The 22519-nt window shown below is 34.5% G+C and overlaps 1 protein-coding gene and 1 non-coding gene across 2 annotated transcripts; both read left to right on the top strand.

The window, feature by feature from the left end:
- Positions 1-5010: 5010 nt before the first annotated feature.
- On the top strand, positions 5011-5114 carry LOC112096532. The gene has a single exon (XR_002904434.1). It is a non-coding gene; the product is annotated as a small nucleolar RNA R71 (small nucleolar RNA).
- Positions 5115-15481: 10367 nt separating this feature from the next.
- LOC18033653 (protein FMP32, mitochondrial) lies at positions 15482-20796 on the top strand. The gene is made up of 7 exons (XM_006423402.2): positions 15482-16049; positions 16295-16426; positions 16568-16627; positions 19778-19854; positions 19943-19999; positions 20124-20190; positions 20299-20796. The coding sequence occupies exons 1-7, from the start codon at positions 15882-15884 to the stop codon at positions 20416-20418; spliced, it is 681 nt and encodes a 226-aa protein (XP_006423465.1). The 5' UTR covers positions 15482-15881; the 3' UTR covers positions 20419-20796.
- The last annotated feature ends 1723 nt before the right edge of the window (positions 20797-22519 follow it).

Genomic DNA, 22519 nt, shown 5'->3' with positions numbered 1-22519 from the left:
CTGTAATGGGAAAATTTATTGCTGATGCCCCCATTTGCTTATTCCAACAACAGACACAGAATCCATACTAAAGTGTCTGACACGTGGTTTTTGTCCTCTGAATTCTACCACCAGATACTTGCACTTGTTAATATGAAATTCAATTGTCACATTTACTTCAAACTAAAATTAAGTCTAAAATTATTAAAATAAAATAGATTAAATTAAATCGAAAAGAAGGGATGCAATAATGTAAAAAGGATAAAAATAAATAGTTAACATGGCAAAACAAGATTAAATTAAATGGTGAAGAGGAAGAGCTGTCTATAAAACCAAATGATATCAAAATTGGTTTGAAGTGGTTGTTTCCTCAATGGGCTGCCTCCCATGAAGCGCTTGATTTAAGGTCCACCAGCCTGACCTTCTGTCTTTGCTCAATAGTGGGGTTCTTGAAGGGATAACACCTCCTTTGACCCTTCTGCTGCTGGGTGTATGTAATGCTTAATCCTGTGCCCATTAACCTTGAATTCGTGACCCGTTTGTTCATCTAAAAGATCAACAGCTCCATGAGGGTAAGATTTCAATGGCTTACACGGGCCAAACCATCGTGACTTGAGATTTCCCAGAAACAATCTTAGTCTTATATTGTGGAGCAACACTAATTGACCAGGGATAAACTTCCTGTGTTAAATATGCTTGTCATGCCAGTGTTTTGTTCTCTCTTTATAAATTTTTGCATTTTCATATGAAAACAGCCTTAATTCATCAAGCTCACAAAGTTGAAGCTTCATTTGTTCTGCTGCAGCATGCATGTCCCAATTTAGTTTCTTCAATGCCCAGTGTGTTTTATGCTCTAGCTCTAGGGGCAAATGACAAGCTTTGCCATAAACAATTCGGTAAGGAGACATGCCGAGTGGGGTTTTGTATGCTGTTCTGTAGGCCCATAAAGAGTCATGCAAATGTAAAAACCAATCATTCCTTGTTGGGTTCACCACTTTTTCTAAGACCTTTTTAATTTCTCTGTTGGACACTTCAGCCTGACCATTGGACTGTGGGTGATATGTTGTTGCTATCTTGTGTCTGACTCTATATTTCATCATTGCTGTAGCAAAGATTTTATTGCAAAAATGTGCGCCTTCATCACTAATAATTGCTCTAGGAGTACCAAACCTGGAGAAAACATTTTTTTGAAGAAAAGTCACCACGGTTTTAGCATCATTGGTAGGTAATGCTGTAGCTTCCACCCACTTGGAGACATAATCTACAACAACAAAGATATATAAGTTTCCAAAGGATTGGGGAAAAAGTCCCATGAAATCTATTCCCCAAACATCAAAAACTTTTACTTCCAGTATGTTAGTCAATGGCATCTCATGTCTGCTGGTTATGTTCCCTGTCCTTTGACACATGTCACAACATTTAACAAATTTATAAGCATCTTTAAAAATAGTGGGCCAATAATAACCTGATTGCATAACTTTGGCAGCTGTTCTGTGACCACCAAAATGTCCTCCATATGCTGCAGCATGACATGACTCCAGTATATGAGGTATTTCTTCTGCTGCAACACATCGTCTTATTACTTGATCTGAGCATAGCTTATATAAATGTGGGTCATCCCACTGGTAGCTTCTAACATCATGAAGAAATTTCTTTGTTTCTTGAAACTTCAGCTCAGGTGGTAGTAATCCACTTACTAGATAGTTAGTAAAATCTGCATACCATGGAGATTCTGACTGCTGCAGCATTTGTGCTTGCTGTACTGCCAACAGTTGTTCATTATGAAAAGTTTCAGTGATGCCCTTCCTTGTCAATGTACTAGTGTCTGCTTCCAACTGTTACAAGTGGCCTGCCACTTGATTCTCAGTCCCCTTTCTATTTTTAATTTCCAGATCAAATTCTTGAAGCAATAAGATCCATCTTATTAGTCTTGGTTTGGCATCCTTATTTGAAATTAAATATTTGATGGCTGCATGGTCTGTGTAAACAATTACTTTAGTACCTACCAGGTAAGCTCTGAATTTGTCAAAAGCAAAAACTACTATCAGCAACTCTTTCTCTGTAGTGGTGTAATTAATCTGAGTTGGAGTGAAAGTTTTGCTTCCATAATATATGGAATGAAAAACCTTATCCTTTCTTTGCCCTAATACTGCTCCCACAAAATGGTCACTAGCATCACACATCAATTCAAATGGTAAATTCCAATATAGAGATATAACTACTAGAGCAGTGATCAATGCTTTCTTTAATTCTCCAAATGCTTGAAGGCATTCTTTGTCAAAGTGAAATAGTTTGTCATGCTCCAACAATGAACATAGAGGCTTGGCTACTTTGGAAAAATCCTTAATGAATCTTCTATAGAATCCAGTATGACTCAAAAAACTCCTAATACCCTTTATTGAGGTTAGGGGTGGCAGTTTATCTAATACCTCTATCTTGGCTTTATCTACCTCAATACCATCCTTGGATATCTTGTGACCCAACACTATTCCTTCTTGTACCATGAAATGACACTTCTCCTAATTGAGTACTAAGTTGGTCATCTCACATCTTTTAAGAACTTCTTCCAAGTTGTGTAAACAATTACCATATGTCTCTCTAAAAACTGAGAAATCATCCATGAAATTTTTCAAAGTCTGCTCTACCATATTAGAAAATATAGACATCATGTATCTCTAAAAAGTTGCTAGATCATTGCATAGCCCAAATGGCATTCTTCTAAAGGCAAATGTTCCATAAGGACAAGTAAATGTAGTCTTCTCTTGATCCTCTGGTGCTATAGCAATCTAGTTGTAGCCTGAATACCCATCTAAGAAATAGTAGTATTGTTTTCCAACAAGTCTGTCCAGCATCTAATCTATAAATGGAAGTGGGAAATGGTCTTTCCTTGTCGCTTTGTTGAGCTTTCTGTAATCCATACACACTCTCCATCCAGTCACTGTCCTTGTAGGAATAAGTTCATTCTTCTCATTAGCCATTATTGTTATCCCTCCTTTCTTTGGAACACACTGAACTGGGCTTACCCATGAACTATCTGATATTGGGTATATGATTCCAGCATCTAACCATTTGATGATTTTCTTCTTCATCACTTCTTTCATAATAGGATTTAGCCTTCTCTGTTAACCATGTCCCTAGCCTACGTTACATCCTAATAAAAGTCCTTCTTGATTTTAGGGACCTATAATCTGAAGTAAAAGCTAGTTATATGGGCTAAAAAGATGTAGTGATGCATAAAAAAAAAAATAAATAAAGTGGGTTGACTAACATTTTATTTGACTTGAGATCGTATTATTTCTAAGCTGAGGGCATATTTATTTCATCTTGGTGAGAGCATGTGATATCACTTCTTTATTATTTTCTCTCTCAATTACCATTCATTGGAGTGACTATTTTTATTGGGTTTTAATTTCTTTGTGAGAGTGTCACTACTTCCAGTGAGATTTTAGGATTTGACATGTCATTCTTGAAAGTAGCTATAACAAAGTCTACTAGGCTGATTCATGTGAATGGTTGATGTGGGTGTGATGTTGCTTTAGACTGGAGATAATACTTATACTTTTATTTGAGTGCTATCATTAATCTGATTGAATAAATACGAGTGTTTTTATTAAAAAAAAATATATATCATTTTGGATTTGAATTTTGTTTTCGCTTTATTTGCTAGGGACTAGCAATAAGCTGGTTGGGGGGTGTGTTGAGTGTTAGAAAATGCATATTTATAAAGGAGAAAACCGTCATTTTACATTTCAAGTCTTACTAACAACCCTTACTTTTATGTATTTAACCTTCTTGTGATTTAATTACATGTGTTTTATTTTAATTAAGTATTTTATGTATTTTAGGGGCATTATAGTCATTTCACAATAAAGGAGAGATCAGATGGCAAAACAGACATCACTTTTGAACTCAGGACGGTCGAAAACCTTAGGAGGAGCATAAAAGGAAAAATGGCACTATTCACATGTACGGTACTGTATACGTTACTGTTCACGACACTGTTCACATAGACGGATGATGATGTGGCATTGACCGATGATGTGGCATTGACTGATGAGGTGTCACGATCTTGTTGGGCTAAAATTCTTATGTACTGTTGATGGTGACGTGGCAGCATATCAGTGGACGAAAAATCTCGCGTACAGTACATGCATCACACAGGATTATTTTCAACCAAACCGCGTTACTGTTCATATGGGTCAAACCGTGTTACTGTTCATCCGCGTGGTCAAACCGCGTACTGTTGACTGATGACGTGGCGCAATCCTGAGCGTCCAAATTGTTTTTAATCCGATGGCCATGATTTACTCCATGTATCTATAAAAAGGGGGCCTCCCCCCCCCCTAATTTCATATCTCTGAATCCATTTTTGGGATCCATTTTCTGTAATTCCTTCTCTATCTTGTATTTTCTACGTATTTTAATAAATTCTCATTTTGCCCCTAATTCAATTATGAGTGGCTAATTTTCTTTCAAGCTTGGGTTGAAGGTGAAGTCTCAACATGTATCATGGGCTTAATTTGGTAAATTTATTTTCTCTTCCCCTTTAGTTTTTGTGGATGTTTTGACTTCTCGTCGACAAATAATACTAATCTTGTCTAGTACCGCCTTGGTTTCACCGGCCCTCTAGTATAAGGTTATTATTATTTGGCACGATAAGCCCTTAGCACCATATTGATTAGAGCGTGGTTCATGAGGTGTGGATTCCTCTCTCATGATTTAATTGGCATTAATACGGATTATTTAGCATATGATGCATGTTGATACGGATCCAGATACCCAAGTACGTCAATTTAATAGATTTTCTCTTTAATTTATTCTCTCCATTGCAATTCCAATTTTAGAATTTATTCTCGCCATTTTAATTTAAGTTTTAGCGTATTCCAAATCATTTCCACCATAAATCCAACCACTCATTTACAAAATTAATTATACACATAATTAAAATCCACCTCCTCGTGGGATCGACATTCGTCACCATTAGTCTATACTACAATAGATTCGTGCGCTTGCGAGTACATTAAAATTTGCACAACAGAGGACACCTTCTGAGCAAGTCCTTGAACCTTTCCCAAGCCTCGTACAAACTCCTATCTTCTAGTTGATGGAAAGAGGTAATCTCATTTCGTAATTTTGCATTCTTTGTCGGTGAAAAATATTTCATTAGGAATTTATCAGCCAATTCATTCCATGTAGTGATGGAATCAGATGGTAATGAATTTAACCATGCTATTGCTCGATCTCTTAAGGAATAAGGAAAGAGCCTCAGCCTTAAGGCATCTCGCGTTGCTCCAATAATCTTGAAAGTATCACTTACTTCCAAGAAAAATTTAAGATGGAGATGAGGATCTTCATTTGGCAATCCATTGAATTGCCTAACTGTTTGCAATATTTGAAACATCATTGGTTTTAACTCAAAGTTGGCAGCATCTACTTCAGGTCTGATTATGCCAGGATGGACAACTTGAGGAGTTAGTACAGCATAATCTCTTATAGCTCTGTCTCTGTCATCAGCCATGTAAATATTGTTGTTGCATGGCTGTCTCCCGTTAGCATATTCATTCTGCTCTTCTTAAATGTTGGCTGGTTGTAAAGGTCCGTGAAGGTCCAAATTTCCCTCATCTTGCAATTTATTCATGCCTGAAGCAATTTTTAAATTTCTTTGTTCTCTTCGCAATCTCCTGAGAGTCCTTTCAATCTCAAGATTGAATTGGAATACCTCAGATCTATCTTTGCACATGCACGTACTAATCTGCCAATCAATAGAATGAATCGAGTTTAGTTTAGTGCTATCACGATTTACTTCACACTTTAAAAATAAACAATCAATCCCCGGCAACGGCGCCAAAAACTTGTTGGTTGATTTATATAATCAATTATTATCAATGCCAATGTGCAAGTATACATAACAAGTAATAAAGTGATGAGTGTTCAAGATCATCTCCACAGGGATAAATGTTACTCAAAATGCTAAAGCAATCACAATAATGCACGTCAACTAAAGACCGAAACAAACAATTGTCAAATAATTCTATCGTAACTAATAATTGCGAGAGATGGAAATAAAACAATATCGTAATAAAATAAACTTAATTAAATGTGTCCAAGGTTCAATTAAAAATATAGTAGTTGAATGATCAAACTCTCCTAATGGGGTCACTGTTGATTATCGAATTAGCACCAGTTGTTATAATAAGTGCTGCAGCACTGGGTAGAACAAATCTGCATCCGCAGCTATCGCATGTTGGAAATCTCATATCTTTAAATCTACTAACAATGACTAGTTGCTCATAAATTTAATGTATAGCTTTATGATCTTTAATCTCTCTACCCTACAAGGTGAACACCTATGTCTAGGATATAACAAATCTTAATTTCAAGCATTGCCCTTATGGGATTTAAGATAACCTAATCCAGGAAACTCAACTTAAGAACAAGTAATACTCTAATAATGTCCGCTAAGACATGCCCTTTTACTGCTCTATCTTAACTGAAACTATTAAATGGGTGGTCAACCAAAATAACAATTATGTCATAAAAACTATTAGAGTATAATGCTATAGCATTATCATAACATCATATAAGAACAGTCAAGAACTCATTGGATTATTTGTCACTCAACTACAAGTAAATTCAGTTCATATTCTGAATTAGAAAAGTAAACATAAATATATTGATCGCAGAATACATCCAATCAATCAAAGGAAGAAAGATAATATGAATTAAGCACAATGAAAGTCTAAGGATCCTCCTCGGTTCTTTAACGATGCCGAATAGCACTCCTTAATCTTGATCTTCTTCTTCTTCTTGCCTTTGTAATTGTTTTTGGATGATAATTCATCCGCTTTTCTATGTGGTGCGTGCCTCCTTTATATATTTGCAAATTAGGTTTTCCAAACCAACGCCCATGCGCGTGCCTGTGTTTAAATTAGGAAACATGCAGATTATAATTTAATTGCTGACCCGCGCCTATATTTTCTCCCGCGTTGCTCCCAGATTGCTGCAGCATTGGTTGCTCTAACATTCGCAACAGCACTTGTATTATTTCCGATTGTGCTTTCCTTCTTTTGTGACCATCTTCTTTCCTTCTCTTTCTCATCTAATGTCTCCGCATCCTTTTATAAATTTAAAACCTACAAATTAAAACCTGTTTTTAGCACAAATTACTATGATTCAAGCAAAACTTGTTAAGACTCAACTAAAATGAATGTTTATGCAAAAGTTCACCAAAATGTAATCAAAGCACATTATTTGCTTTCTAAATGGCCTTTATTCAAGTCTAGAATAGATGTAATAACTCTCATTTCCTAGAGTTATCAGTAGCAACAGCATATCACCCACAATCTAATGGTCAGGCTGAAGTGTTCAATAAAGAAATTAAAAAGATCTTAGAAAAAGTGGTGAACCCAACGAGGAAGGATTGGTCTTTACAGTTACATGACTCTCTATGGGCCTACAGAACAGCATACAAAACTCCACTCGGCATGTCTCCTTACCGAATTATTTATGAAAAAGCTTGTCATTTGCCACTAGAGCTAGATCATAAAGCACACTGGGCACTGAAGAAATTAAATTGGGATATTCATGCTGCAGCAGAGCAAATGAAGCTTCAACTTTATGAGCTAGATGAATTACGACTATTTTCATATGAAAATGCAAGAATCTATAAAGAGATGACAAAACACTGACACGACAAGCATATTCAACACATGCAATTCAACCCTGGTCAATTAGTGTTGCTCCACAATACAAGACTAAGATTATTTTCGGGAAAGCTCAAGTCACGATGGTATGGCCCGTTTAAGCTGTTAAAATTTTATCCTCATGGAGTTGTTGATCTTCTAAATGAACAAATTGGTCAAGAATTCAAAGTTAATGGACACAGGGTTAAGCATTACATACATCCAGAGGCAGATTGTTCAAAGGAGGTGTTACTCCTTAAAGAACCAAGCTATTGAACAATGAAAGAAGGTCAACCTGAAGGACCTTAAATCAAGCGCTCCATGGGAGACAACCCATTGTGGAGACAACCACCTCAAACCAAATTTGATCTCTTTTAGTTTTGTTGATAGCTCTCCCTCTTTACCATTTTATTTAATTGTGTTCTTCCATTCTAGCTATTTAGTTTCATCCTTTCACATTATTGCATTCTTTACTTTTACTATCATTTGATCTCTTTATTCTTAATTAATTTTAGTTTGTGGGAAGTATGTGTGACAATTAAATTCCATATTGACAAGTGAGGTTGTATGGTGGCAGAGTGCAGAGGTGAAGCCACGTGTCAGAGGGTTTTAGTGTAGAGTATGTAACCGTTGCTAGAGTAAATGCATGAGTGCTGCAGCAACCAATTTTACCGTTACAGTAACTTAAAAGATGGAGCCTCTCACTTACCGTTAGAGATAAATCATGACAGATAGAGGCATGGATTTGGATAGAAATTGTGAAAAAATCTCTGAAATTAATGCCTTAATTTCGCTGGCCTATGTTTTCAGGATATACACATTAAATTAAAAATATTTTCTTCCCTTATTTATCTTTAGTTACCGGATTTATCTTCACTTAAAAGTCCACTATAAAAGGGAGTCACTGTGCTTAGTGATCTACGACATTATTCCCCATCTCATTTGCAAAGTACAACTCTCATAATTTTTAACCTCTTCTTCTCATTTTACTCTCAGGGACATTAGCCTCAATTTGTTACTGCTATAGCAATGCCGAGGTATAAGAAAATAGCCAGCCACCTCAAAGATCAGTCACGCTTCTAGAGTTACCACGCCAAAGAAAAATATGAAGAATTCATAGAGCCGTGTAAAATTCTGGAAGAAAAATGGTTTCAATTTCTAGAACGACTCACCGGAATTGTGCAAACAATACACAATGTTACAGTAAAGCGAGGATGGTTAGAGTTTTGCAACCACCCTCAAGATCCTGTGCTACCAGTAGTCAAAACATTTTATGCCAATTTGGTAAGCCCTGATTAATACAACATTTGGGTAAGAAATACACTTGTTCCATTAGACTCTGGCGTTATAAATATTTTTTATAATTTACCTGCTGAAATTAATTGTGAGTATGCCGAGTTGCTTGATAAATTTACTCCGAAAAAATGGAACACCATTTTCACAACTCTTACAATCGAAGGGGTATCATCGGTTAACGAGGAAAAGCGTGTAGTTAATAGGATAGATTTGAAACGTATTGTTAAGGTGTGGGTGAAATGTCTGAAATCTAGACTTATGCCAACCACTCACACTACTATGGTTTCACAAGAGAGGTTGGTCTTTTTATATGTCATTGTTCGAGAACTTCCCATAGATGTGGGTAGCATCATCGTAAAAGAAATCCGGGATTGTGCAGTTAAGACTCATAAAACTGCTGCCTTGCTGTTTCCTTACTCATCACCAGCATTTATGTAGTTTCCGGTGTTCGTCTTGATGCAAGAGATGACCATATCAGGAATTATAATGCTTTTATGGCACGGACCATTGAGAGAATTGCTGGTGAGAGTGTTGGAATAATAACTGAACCAGCTGTTGTAATAGGAGCAAGACGAGTTATTGGTTTAGAACAGACAATCCAGGCACTCAGCACTAGTATAACTCAATGTGCTGAAGCTCAGCAGAGGGAAGACGATCGGTTTTGGAGTTATCTACAGCACCTGGACAACCAACTACACCAATTTGCTCTGTACATGAAACGCACTCACCGGAACTTCTCTGATTCATTACTCCAGCAGTACAATTTTGATACCAACACCACAGGTGCTCTAGCAGAAGCCAGTAAAGAAGCCACTGCCACAGATGAACCAAAAGAAGCAGCTGCAGCCGAACCACAGGTAGAGGTAGAATCAGAAGATGTTGAACCATCCGATCAACCTGAGGAAGAAGGTGACAAGTCTGAGACTGATAGCTCACTCACAGAGACAGAGGATAACTCTAAAAAAGAACATGAGGAACCTTACATCTTAACTCAGTCCAAAACTAAGAAAAGCACATTATTTAAGAAGATGAGGAAGAAGACCCTGAAGAGGAACCGTCAATTCCAGTCCTTGTGGGCAAGGCTAGGGGTAAGGGTAAAGCAAAAATAGCAACACCTCCAACCTCTGAAGATGAAATGGAGCAAGTTGATGCCGAGCTGGCTACTGCAGGAACCAGAGTTACACCTACACCTGCAGTAGCCAAGCAGCTACTTGATATCATTGCTACCATCACAGCTGAAGGCCAGGCAACTAATGCATCAACTCCAATTCCTCCACAGCAAACGCTTAGCCAGCCTATTCATACCAGTCCGTGACAATCCAGCAAAAGAAAAGGCAGTACGTCTAAAGGCACTGCTACAGCAACCTCACCACAACCAAAACGAACCAAATCAGTGGCAAGCACGCCAGCTACCCCAGCCACAACTCCTCTCACCGGCCCCGTGCAGAAAAAGACAAAGACATTGCCAGCTACTTCCCCACAAGCTTCACTAAAGGATAAGTTGCGCAGTACATCCAAGAAGCGATGATAACATCCCGTCATGTGCCACAATCCCCACCACAGGGGAGTATTCTTTCCTTGCTAGTTCATTTAATTCATCATAAAAAAAATTATTTCCTTCTGCTTATCAATTTGTATGGTATTTTCTAAGGTATTCCATATCCTTGTCAATTCGTGTGCCTTCGTTATGTATGCTTGTGAGGACACAGCAAATCTCAAGTTTGGGGAGGTTGTGTTTCCGAATTCATGTGTTTATGTTTGTGTTGTGTGAAGCTTTGTTATCTAATATTTGTGTATGGATTTGAAAACCTAATGAAGATAAATTGAGTGTTATTCAGTATTTATGAGAATGCCAAGTAGAGATAGTTATGGATGGAAGTGAAATTATGTCCCGACACTTAGACTTTGGTTGAATTGTATGAGACTACTAGAGTAGAGCCAAAAGAATAGAAAAGATCTTAAGTTTGGGGGGAGAAGCAAGTTTGATTGTCTGTGATACCTTTGAAATAAACTCTATTCCAATGGCTCAAGTTGCTGAGTAACCAGATCTGAGTATGTACCCCATATGCAGAATTGTGTTCAAAGGTAGTGAGAGTTATAAGCAATGTTGTAGCATACATATATATATAAAGAAGTCCTCTGTTTAAGGCATTGAGTAGGCAGGTCTGTTCATAAGCCCCATGTTCAGCCTTGAGTAAAAGATACCTCTAGATAAAATTATATTACAGATATTACTGCAGAAACTCTGATCTGGGCATGGTTTGAGTAATTAGGTGTTATCATTACAATTGATTGACATTCACATGAAAGATAAATATTACAGTGAGGAGGTTGAATACTCCCTAGTTTATCAATCTTAAAATTATCACAGTTTGAGTATGTGAAATTTATACTACCCCATTTATGAATAAAGTGTTATCACTGCTGAAATTCATACAGTCCCTTGGTGATGTTATAGTATCTCTGGAATTCAATCAAATGAGCACACACACTATTGACATAAAGAAGTTTAAGTCTAGAACTGATTTACTATGGTCATTTTCCATGATTGGGATTGTGATTTGAAGGTGGAAGAATTCTTTCAAATTTGATAAAAGAGCTAAAGTTGTGTGCATGATTGTTTGTGTGAAGTGTTAGTATGTGTCATTACTTGAGGGCAAGTAATGGTTTAAGTTTGGGGGTGTGATAACTCTAGGAAATGAGAGTTATTATATCCTTTCTAGACTTAAATTAAGGTCACTTAGAGATCAAATAAGGTGTTTTTATTACATTTTGGTTATATTTTGCGTAAACATTCATTTTAGTTGAGTCTTAATAAGTTTTGTTTAAATCAAAGTAATTTGTGCTAAAAACAGGTGCATAATTGTTGGTTTTTAAAAAGTCTTGATTCATGAGGGGATGTTGAGACATTAGATGAGCAAGAAGAGGAAAGAAGATGGCCACAAAAGAAGTAAAGCACAATCAGGAATAATGCAGTGTGGTTGCGGATGTTAGAGCAACCTGTGCTGTAGCAATCTGGGAGCAATGTGGGAGAAAACTTAGGTGCGGGTCAACCACAGAATCGCAATCTGCTTGTTTCCTAATTTAACGCATGCACGCTCATGGGCTTTTGTTTATCCTAATTTGCAATATAAAAAAGAGGCGTGCACGACATAAAAAGGCGGCAAGGGAATTATCATTAGAATAATTACAAATGAAAGAAGAAGAAGATCAGAATTGGAGAATGTTGTTTCGGCAACATTGAAGAATCGTGCATAATTATTTGGATTTGTCTTTCACTGTGCTCAACTTATAATTATCTTCTTACTTTAATTGTTTTGATGCATCCCGTGATCTATATATTTATGTTTATTTTTCTCATTCAGAATATGAACTAGACTTGTTTGTAGTTGAGTGACAAACAATTCTATGGGTTCTTGACTATTCTTATGTATTGTTATGTCGTTGCTGTAGCATTTTACTCTATTAGCTTTTATGAATATAACTGTTATTTCGGTTGACCACCCATTTAATAGTTTCAGTTAAGATAGAGCAGCAAAAGGGCATGTCTTAGCAGATATTATTAGAGTATTACTTGATCTTAAGTTAAGTTTCATGGATTAAGTTATCTTGAATCTCATAAGGGCAATATTTGAAGTTAAGATTTGTGACACACTAGACATAGGTGTTCACCTTATAGGGTGAAGAGATTAAAGATCATAATGCCATACCATAAGTAGATTAGCAACCGGTCATTGTTAATAGATTTAAGGGTATGAGACTTCCAATATGCGATAGCTGAGGATGCAGATTAATTTTGCCCAGTGCTGCAGCACTTGCCGTAACAACTGGTGCTAACTTGATGAAAAACAGTCAGCTCATAAGGAGAGTTTGATCATTCAATTACCATAATCTCAATTGAATTTTAGACACATTTTATCTAGTATTTCATTACAGTATTGTTTCATTTAATTCTCTCACAAACATCAATTATGATAGAACTTAATTTACGATTGTTGACTTCTGCCTTAAGTTGATTTGCACTATTGTGATTGCTATAGCATTTCGAGTAACATCAATCCCTGTGGAGACGATCTTGAATATTCATTACTTTATTACTTGTTGTGTATACTTGCACATTGGCATTGGTAGTAATTGCTTATAAAAATAACCAACAATATTCCATCACTAGAGAGAGAGTACAGAGAAAATTAAAGGATTCTCTAGGAAAATGTGTCAATTTGGAAGGCCAACCACACAACTCTAAAGAGTAATTTAGCATTATGGATTCAGGTACGCTTTCGCATAATCTGTTATTAATTTTTGGTGATACAACATGAATATTCCTATATTATAGGAGATAGTTTTCACCAAAAGATTTATAGTTCTAACAACATATTCTTAAAATGATGTATGATAGTTTTATTATTAATGCATACTTTAGATAGCATGTACTCAGTAGTGGCGCAATTTAATGATAGAAGCAATAGATTGATGTCTAGTAAGATTAAATAATATGCCATGTTTACTTTTGTTACTTGTTGGTTTTATATGATGATGAATTTAGAATATTTAAGTTTAAAGTATATCTATCTTAGTTTAATTTTTAAGTACAATGAAAAGAATGTCATTCTTTTTGTTTATTTTATGCTCGCAAGTTATCACAATAATACATTTTGTAAAATCAAAATAACAAATAAACTTTAAAGAATTAGGCTTTTAAACATAGGGCAAGTTGAAACTCTTCAAAATCAGTTAAAGCATATTTATAGTTTCAAAACCCAAGTGTGACACTTTTATAAAATTTTAAGAGAATAAAGCCTTATTTAAGATCACCTTTTGAAATTATCCAAAAGCTTGGAGATTGTGCCCTACTTAGTCCTATATTGGGTATGTCCATGCCTATAACTCCAATTATTTTTTCAATTTAAAGATTATTATCTCTTATATTTAAGATTTATTACTTATTACTTTATGATTGTATTACTATAAAAAGAGACTTTTGCTTTTTATTTTTACATACTTGAAATTGAAAAAAAGTTATCTGTAGACAGTTTTTGTATCTATTATTTTTTTTTACTACATTGTGTTACTAATGGATAAATAGTTTAACAAAAATTACTTATTTATTTATTTTTTGAAGTAAACAACAAAGAGTGTGACTATTGGCACCCTTCTAAATACCTCTTAAAACTCCTTTAATTATTTTACAATTTTAACATTTGCTAAAATTACATATTAGTACAATTTCTAATTAAACACCCACTCAAAAGTCAATTTTTTTTTTATTTTAGAAATTAAAAAAAGTTGTTTTTCTCTAATTTGTGGCTGAGAAATTTACCACCGATGGCTATAATAGAGAAAATGAAGACTCATTATTTTTTCTTTTAAATTGAAGAGACTCAATTATTGAAATGGGGTTTAATAATAAAAATTAGAGAATAGAGTTTACAAATAATTTTTTTAAGGGTATTTTTGTCATTGATGGAAGTATTAAAAGAATTTAATAATTTTTTAAAATATTTTAATGGAGTTAATTAAAAAAAGAGTGTTAAAAAATATTTAGAGGGGTAACAATAATCCCACTTAACAACAAAATATTTGTTAAGGAAATTATTTTAAATACATGTCCGAATAAAATAAAGGATTAGGGTTTACAATAAGTTTGGGTTGGGTCGGGTCGGGTCGGGTCCAAGAATCCCAACTCAAACCTTAATTATACAAAGATATATTCTAAAAGAAGGTACTTTACATATTATTTAAATTACTGTATTTAAAATACAATACTTATTTTATATGTCGTGATGCATTGTGCTCTTGCAGCTCCAATTATTTTACACATAATTATGTATGATTTGACTCCTTTTTATAATTGTGCAACTATTAATTAGTTAATACATTTATTTTTTTAGATAAATAAATTCTGAACTCTCAAACCACAACCCTACTAACTATTATTGGGTTTATGGGTTGGGTACGAACACCTGTACTTGTCAATGACCTTTGACCTAATATAACTCAAATTAGAATTTGGACAATAGCATTGTCACATTTGACTTAAACCAAAATCAAAATTAACTTTAATTTTATAATTAGTGAAATGACTCATCCGAATTTATGGTGATATCTGGATTTTAATGTATTTTATACTTAAAAATTACCACACCTCAATTTTAAATAAAATTTTCATGTAATTTAATTAGAAGAACTACCTCCTCATAACACAGGTCTTAATTGATGTTTTATCAACGTGCGTATGTTAAAAAAATAAATAAATAAATAAATTACTAGTAGTGGAAGGTTGGTACTTGGTACCTATGTATCAAAGGAAACAAGTAATTAAGTTGAATATCCCAACCAAGGACCCTAAACCCAACTGTATGTGGCAACTTCTCCCATATATAATATAATATAATATAATATAATATAATATAATATAATATAATATAATATAATATAATATAATTTTTAATTAAATAATTTTTAAATAAAAATGAAAAATGAAAAAGAAAAAAAATCGTACAACGAGGTGATAACTGCTAAGCCCCGAAGAAGAATGCAAGAAACATTACCAAGTTGCAAGAAAGAAGCGAGAGAGCTTTCCGGGCAAGTAACGAAATTTCATCCTTCCATCCAAACTAACTTCCCTTCATCTGCCTTTCTCGCCGCCGCCTTCCTTCATTTCCTTTGTCTTTCTTTATTAATTTTTTTTCCTTCTGACGGACAACATTTTAAAAAATTTAAAATAATTAAAATAATAATCTCTCTTTCACTTGCTCCTCCTCTGCCCACCAGATTTTTCATTTTCTAGGTTTCTTGTTTTTGCAAACGAAGAAAAGTTCAAATTCGACGTCGTTTTCTTTGTAGTAATACATTTCGTTGGTTGATTTCTTCGACTTTTGCGTTAGGAGACATAAGTAGGTTGATTGATTGATTGATTGATTGATGGCTCTTTGCAAGCGCGTGGTTAAATTGGTGGCGGATTCAGGTGTTCGCGTTAATAAATTTCAAGGTTTTAATTTGAATTACTCGAATACTATCGGTTATCGCCAGATTTCGCAGCTTGTTAAATCTAATGGAAAGCGCGCCTTTCTTGTCGATACATTGCAACTGGTACTTTACTTTCTTCAATCTCATTTCCATTTTTTACTTTTATTTTTAATTGTTATTTTTTTTGCAATTTTAAGTTTTAATGTGTGGAAAAAATGAAAATGCTGAATTTTTAAGAGACGGATATTTTGGTTTTTTGTTTCATTTTCCTTTATTTTCTCGTCGTCCAAACAGGATTAGGTCATATTTTGACTTGTGTTAGAATATTAGGAAGTATTTTGACATTTGTTTAACTTTTATATATAAAGGTGAGGGGTTTAGAAGCGCAAGGCGTGCCATCGAAACAAGCGGAGGCAATAACAGCTGCAATTACTGAAGTTCTAAACGACAGTTTGGAAAATGTAGCTCATACCTTCGTTTCTAAGGGTGAAATGCAGAAAGTAAGCGTGTGTTTGTTTTGCACACCAGCCGTTTTTTTTTTTTTACAATGAATTGTAGTTGGTGAAAACCTATGTTTGTTATGAAGATATGTGAAGTTTTGTGTTGTCTGTGACGGTTTTTTTTTTTTTTGTGGTATGTAGACTGAGATGATTCAAGAAGCAAATCTGTCAAAGTTTAAATCTGAAGTGCAAAGTTCTCAGGTAATATTTGGTTATATATAACATTAATATTATTTTAAATTTAAGTTGGGCAGCTGGTAGTTCTTGTTTATATGATGGCATTTGAAGTTCAGTTTGTTAGTTGGCATTCAGCAGTCTTTGTTTTTAATTACACAAATTGCATTGACAATGAAATGATTCAATGAACGAGGATGTGTGGTAATAGTCACTTTAATCAAACATAGATGAAACAATCTCAAAACTATTAGCATAGAAGCCTTTTGTTTTGGTCATTTCAGTAGGTATTCATTGTTTAATCACTTCTTGAATTTGAAAAAACATTGCTGAGCTTATAGAAGAATTATTTTTGCCTGTTGAAATCTTCGTATGCTGCTTCTATTAAGCCATTTCATGCCATGGTGAATGTATGAGTGCGCATGTTGTCAAAGAAGCAGTTATTCTAGCCTAAAATTTTTACATATTGTGAAACAGTGAAGGTGAAGAAGTGGTAGCACTCTTGCATCAAATATCGTGAAATAGTGAAGGCATACAAGTCTGGAAGCAATCTTCCATCAAATTTTCTAATGTACATATAGTTAAGATTTGCTCTTTTACTAAAGTTCACCCTCCTATTAAAGGTCATATGTTAATATAGAAGGCTACCTAGCACTTAGAATAGTCTTTAGTCAATCTGAGTTGTGTTGCCCTCTTTTGTATGACATCCTTGTTGGAGAACTACTTAGGAGTTTGTTGGTAAGAGAAATAGGGTGTTTTGGAGGCGTTGCACGTTAGCTACTTTTGGTGTATTTGTTTTTGTAATAAGTAATGTCCTCTCAGTGGTTCCAGCTTACAATCCTTGAGGTGAGAGATAGTAGTTTTCCTCTTAATGAGACTTCTGTTGTCCAATGAGTTTTTATCATTTTAGTGTTAACTTTGAAATTGATGTGAAATGAGAATATTGTGTTTGCACATTCAGTGCTGTTGTTGATGAATTGATTCTGTCCAGTGGGTTAAGCTTTTCTCAGAACTGTTTTGCTGTTAGGAAAGTGTAGAATTCGAGAATTGATTTTACAGATTGTGGCACTGGCAGTACCTGTACTTCTCTCCTTCAAGTTGTGTTTTGCTTAGAAGCTAAGCTTCAGAGTCTGTTGATTGACTCTTGATAACCTATGGAGACTTGGGGTGGTTCTGGCCACAGAAATTTCGATGAGGCTTATTTTCAGGCAGCATTGGGATCTGATGTAGTTTTTCACCCCCTACTCTTGAAGAGCTGCTAAATTGATTCCATCACGACTTCTAAAAATCTGAAATGAGGGGTTTCAGGGGGTTGCGGTGTGGTGGGGAAGAACAAGAAGTCAAATGAAACTTTGAATAACATAAAATAATTTTGGACGAAGTGAAAAGGCTGGCAGAATTCATTCGTATGGTATGTTTTATGTCTTTAAGATATTTACCTATTCAGAATGCTTACAAGGATCAGATTAAGCTAAATGTAGGGCCATTAGTAATGTTACAATGACTTATGGCCAAAAGAGCGGAGTGGTGGAGATACATGACTAATTTCATCAGGGAATATAATCATTGAAGAAGAAGAATTTCTACAACTAAATTGGACATATGTGAATGACACTGTTTTTTCCTTGGAGAAAGTTATACCCGACATGGATTTATTGGCTAAGATTTTTAATGAGGCAGTTCTCAAGCATGTCTAATGCCATTTTATGATTTATTGATTGATATTTCTTTTCCTTGAGTTTCTGTCCACTAGATTTCTCCTTACCAAAGATCAAATACAGTCATCTTAAAGTGGTAGATAAGGAATGTCTAAGGCAGAGTATTGTGAATTATGGAAATCCACCATCATTTAGTTTCCAAGATGGCTTGAGGAAATGAGTTTGATATCTCCACAACTCCACTTTTTTAGCACATCTTATTATGATGTTACTCATGAACATGCATTTTGCTTATTTGTTTTAACATTTGTCAAAATCAAATAATTGGGGAGGTGGGCTCCCTTGTTGGAGATGGAAACTTTCTCTTTCCTTTAGCTACACTTTGCTATATTTTAATATCTTCTTTTGCCGTTTGTTTCAATATTTAGATAATATGATTTGAGGGTTTACCCCATGGTTGACGAAAGGTTTCATTGTTGATGTAAACAAATTTTATGTGAGGATACCTGCACAGAAACAATTTTGCAGGAACAGTTTAATTATGGTATACTAAATTGAATGTTTGAGTAGACCAATGCATCGAAGAAGTGAAGGGGGGAGAAAGGGAGTGGACCAGTTTTGCACATGAATTTCCATTCAGAATCTGCATTGATGGAAGAAACTAGATTTCATGGAGAAGACTAAAAGGGTGCAATGAAGGGATAGTGGATATGTGTTATAATTACTACTATAGGTGCTCATGTTTTCTTGTTGTGTGTTTGGAACCAAATATTCCATCCAACACATACACAAACACCTATAATCTCACAGGACTCTTCTCCTACTGAAATTTGATGGTGTTGAGAGTTTCAGGAGACAAGATGTCTACATGGTGTTTGGTTAGCACTCATAGAAACATTCATAGAAAATGCACCCTGCTTTAAATTATGTCCACCATTTTGAGAGTGATATATTTACTTTATGATATTTCTGCATTCTCACAAGCTTGACATCTATTTTATTTTCCTTGGTGCTTCTGCAAGTAAAAAGCATACAATCTATACAGTATATATGATTAAAATAATATTATCATACACTTGTATAACTGCATTCTCACGTCTAGATTTCTATGGATTGTTGCATTTGACATCCTATGTCCATGTCAAAGTACAGTGCTTGTGTTCATAATCAATCAAGACTGTTGTATTTGTTTTACATGTTAACTGTCGTATTGCTTTTGAATGTTGGTCTATCTTGTATAGTCTGGTTATATTCATAACAAATTATGAAGAACATACAAAATGCATTTTGGACTGTATCCAATTTTACTGGGGTAGATTATTAACTTTAATTTATTTTCTGTCATTCTCTACTGAAATATTCTGTTTGGAGGCAGCTCAGGCCAGTGTGTAAAATTCTTGATAGAAGATTCTAGATTTTTGAGAATGATACTCTGATAGGATAGTAGTTGATTGCACTGCAAGCGTCTCTGGTCATTGTTGATTCTTTGTGATCAAGCCTTTGTATAATTTGGTTGCAGGAGCATCATTTTTCTATGTTGCAACGTGAAACTGAGAAGCTTCGAAGCGACATAGAGAAAATGCGCAGTGAACTGAGGTTCGTCTTGTAAACAGCTGGCTTTTGACAATTGCATATGTACTTTTTCATAGCGTTTTCAGTTCCCGACTAATTTATTTTGAAACAGGTATGAGATTGACAAGGTCACCGCAGGGCAGCGTTTGGACTTAAATCTTGAAAGAGGGTAAGCAATCAGTTAAATTTAGCTCTCTCTTCTCCATACTGATACTTGTCATCTTTCAAATAAGTAAGATATTCTTCCTTTTCTTCCGCTTCATTTTTTAGTTTTGACCCATAATTGCGTGCAGGCGTATACGTGATGAGTTAGCAAACCAGAATGCAGAAACCACCAACCTCACTAATAAACTAGACAGAGTGAGTTTTGTCATTTTGCATGAGAGATGTTTTGTTTGCCTTTTTTTATTTGGGCTTCATGTTGTGTTTTTTATGGCATTAAACTTGGGTATTTTACATTTTCTACAGGAAATTCATGCACTAAGAGCTCACATGGAGGCAGCCAAATATGATGTAATCAAATACTGCATAGGTACCCTCGTTTCCATATCTGCCGTTGGGCTCGCTATAGTCCGCATCTTGATGTAGTGTTATCTACACTAAGGCATTTATGTGACAATTGCTCAGAATTACTAATTGTCATTCTTTTCTGGCCACATGTTGCCTTTAAAAAATGGATATTAGAGTCATTATGGATTTGTGATAAAGGATATTTCTCTCTGAGAGTAGGCAATTGGTCAGAACAGTAATCAGGTGTTAGCATGTTGGATGAGCTTAATTTGTTTTAGATGGCTCTTTCATTTGATATAATCAAGCTGTGTGTGGCTACTACATCCCTTCGTCTACAGATTTATATAACGTAGCAAAAGGGGGTAGAAAAAGTTCTTTATCACAGTATTGAAACTAAATGTATGTAGCACTCAGTATTTTGGAGGTGGTGCATTATAATTTCCACTGTTGCAAGAATCTTATATGATTTTCCAAAAAAAAGAAAAAATATTTGGCATCTTATTTATTTCGTTAATATCGTCGGGGTATGGAACCCCAACTCAACCCTTTAGTTGTGGCATTTTCCTGCTGACGAACACTATTTTCTTTGATAGATGGATAATTATTTTGATTGAAGTTTTGGAATGGACCGTTTGTTCTCTTTCTGTGTATGTTATTTTATGATTCTAGTGTCACTGATTTGATGAAAGCGTCAGCCGAGAAAATGATAAATCACTTTAGCACTAGTGGCTTAATCTCCTTACTCCTAATCTCAACCACTTCATTTTGATTAGAAAATAATTTAGAAATTATTATCTTTTCACCTGCAAACATGGGTCAAAATCGATATTAAAATCCTTGAACTTGCATCCTTTTTCGTAACACAAGAATAGGAGTTGTAATATTAGGCTGGTAACTCGAATTCGAATGGTAATGAAGATAAGAACTAAAAAATTGATTTCAGTTTTGCCTTCTTTGTCTTATTTATATTTCAGGTGTGGGTATTTTCTTTTTTTATATTGGCATGTTATTATATTATATAATTTTATAATTGATTGAATTTTAATTTTATTAAATCACACAGTTTAGTAATGTATGGAATACTTAAAAAGTGTACTTATACGAGGAAAAAGGAAGTACTTGTATGGAAGAATAACTATATGTACAGAGAGAGAGACAGTTGGGCTTATGAATTTGATGGTGAAGCGGGTGGATTGGTTGAGAAGTAAACTTCATTTAAAATAAATTAGTAAATAAAAATTGATTTGCCACAGGAAAATATGATGAAGTTCTTCTTGTAATATACGTAAAGATGTAAAAGGTTGAGGACAATCCACATTGACAGTGTATTTTAGGATTGATATGCTAGTTGTGACAATGACAAAAGAAATTGACTATTCTTTCTTTTAATAATCTATTTTATGTGATTAAATTCATTAAATTAATCTGTATATCTCGTCTATGTATAAATTCTTTATAATTATCTATGATATCCAAATTTTTATATATATAAATTTTATCCATGAGATATAAATATTCGTAGATATTTAATTTATATTTCTAATTAAAAAATAAAAATAATAAAAAATTAACAACAACAAATCTCAAATTACAAATTCATACCACGGCAAACAAACATGATGATGGGGTCAACGGCAAAGGAAGAGTGAAGGCGGTCCGCGCTGCTTCCTTCATAAGATAGCAAACAAGCATCAGTAAGGTTGGCAATGGAACAAGATGAAACGAGATTTACTAATCCCGCTCCTGTCCCGGTATATGTAAATGGGATTAAAAAAAAGTTTTATTCTCGTCCTTTTATTTTTTTGGGATAAAAATATGTTATAATCTCATTCCGTTAAATATCTTGTTTCTTCTTATTATCCAAAAACGTCTCAAATATAAATAAAAAAATTCTGACTTTTTCTCTTTTAAGGATCATCATAATGTAATATAGCAAAATTCTTCAATAAATACAAAGTAGAATAATTAAATTATAGTTTTATTTTGACTACATGCATATTCAAATATAATTTTATACTAACATTTTTTAATTGTCTATTTGTTTCCATTGCACATACATTAATATTAAGACTTACACTTTAAAAACTACAAATTTGGATAGTAACCAACTTCAACCATGTTAAAATATCTAATAATTTAATAATATAATAATAAACCAAACCAATAGGGTTTGGCAATG

Source organism: Citrus clementina, unplaced genomic scaffold, assembly GCF_000493195.1.
Source record: "Citrus clementina cultivar Clemenules unplaced genomic scaffold, Citrus_clementina_v1.0 scaffold_8, whole genome shotgun sequence".
Lineage (NCBI taxonomy): Eukaryota > Viridiplantae > Streptophyta > Magnoliopsida > Sapindales > Rutaceae > Citrus > Citrus x clementina.
The sequence above is the reverse complement of the archived record's forward strand: the minus strand, read 5'-3'. Positions and strand labels throughout refer to the sequence as shown.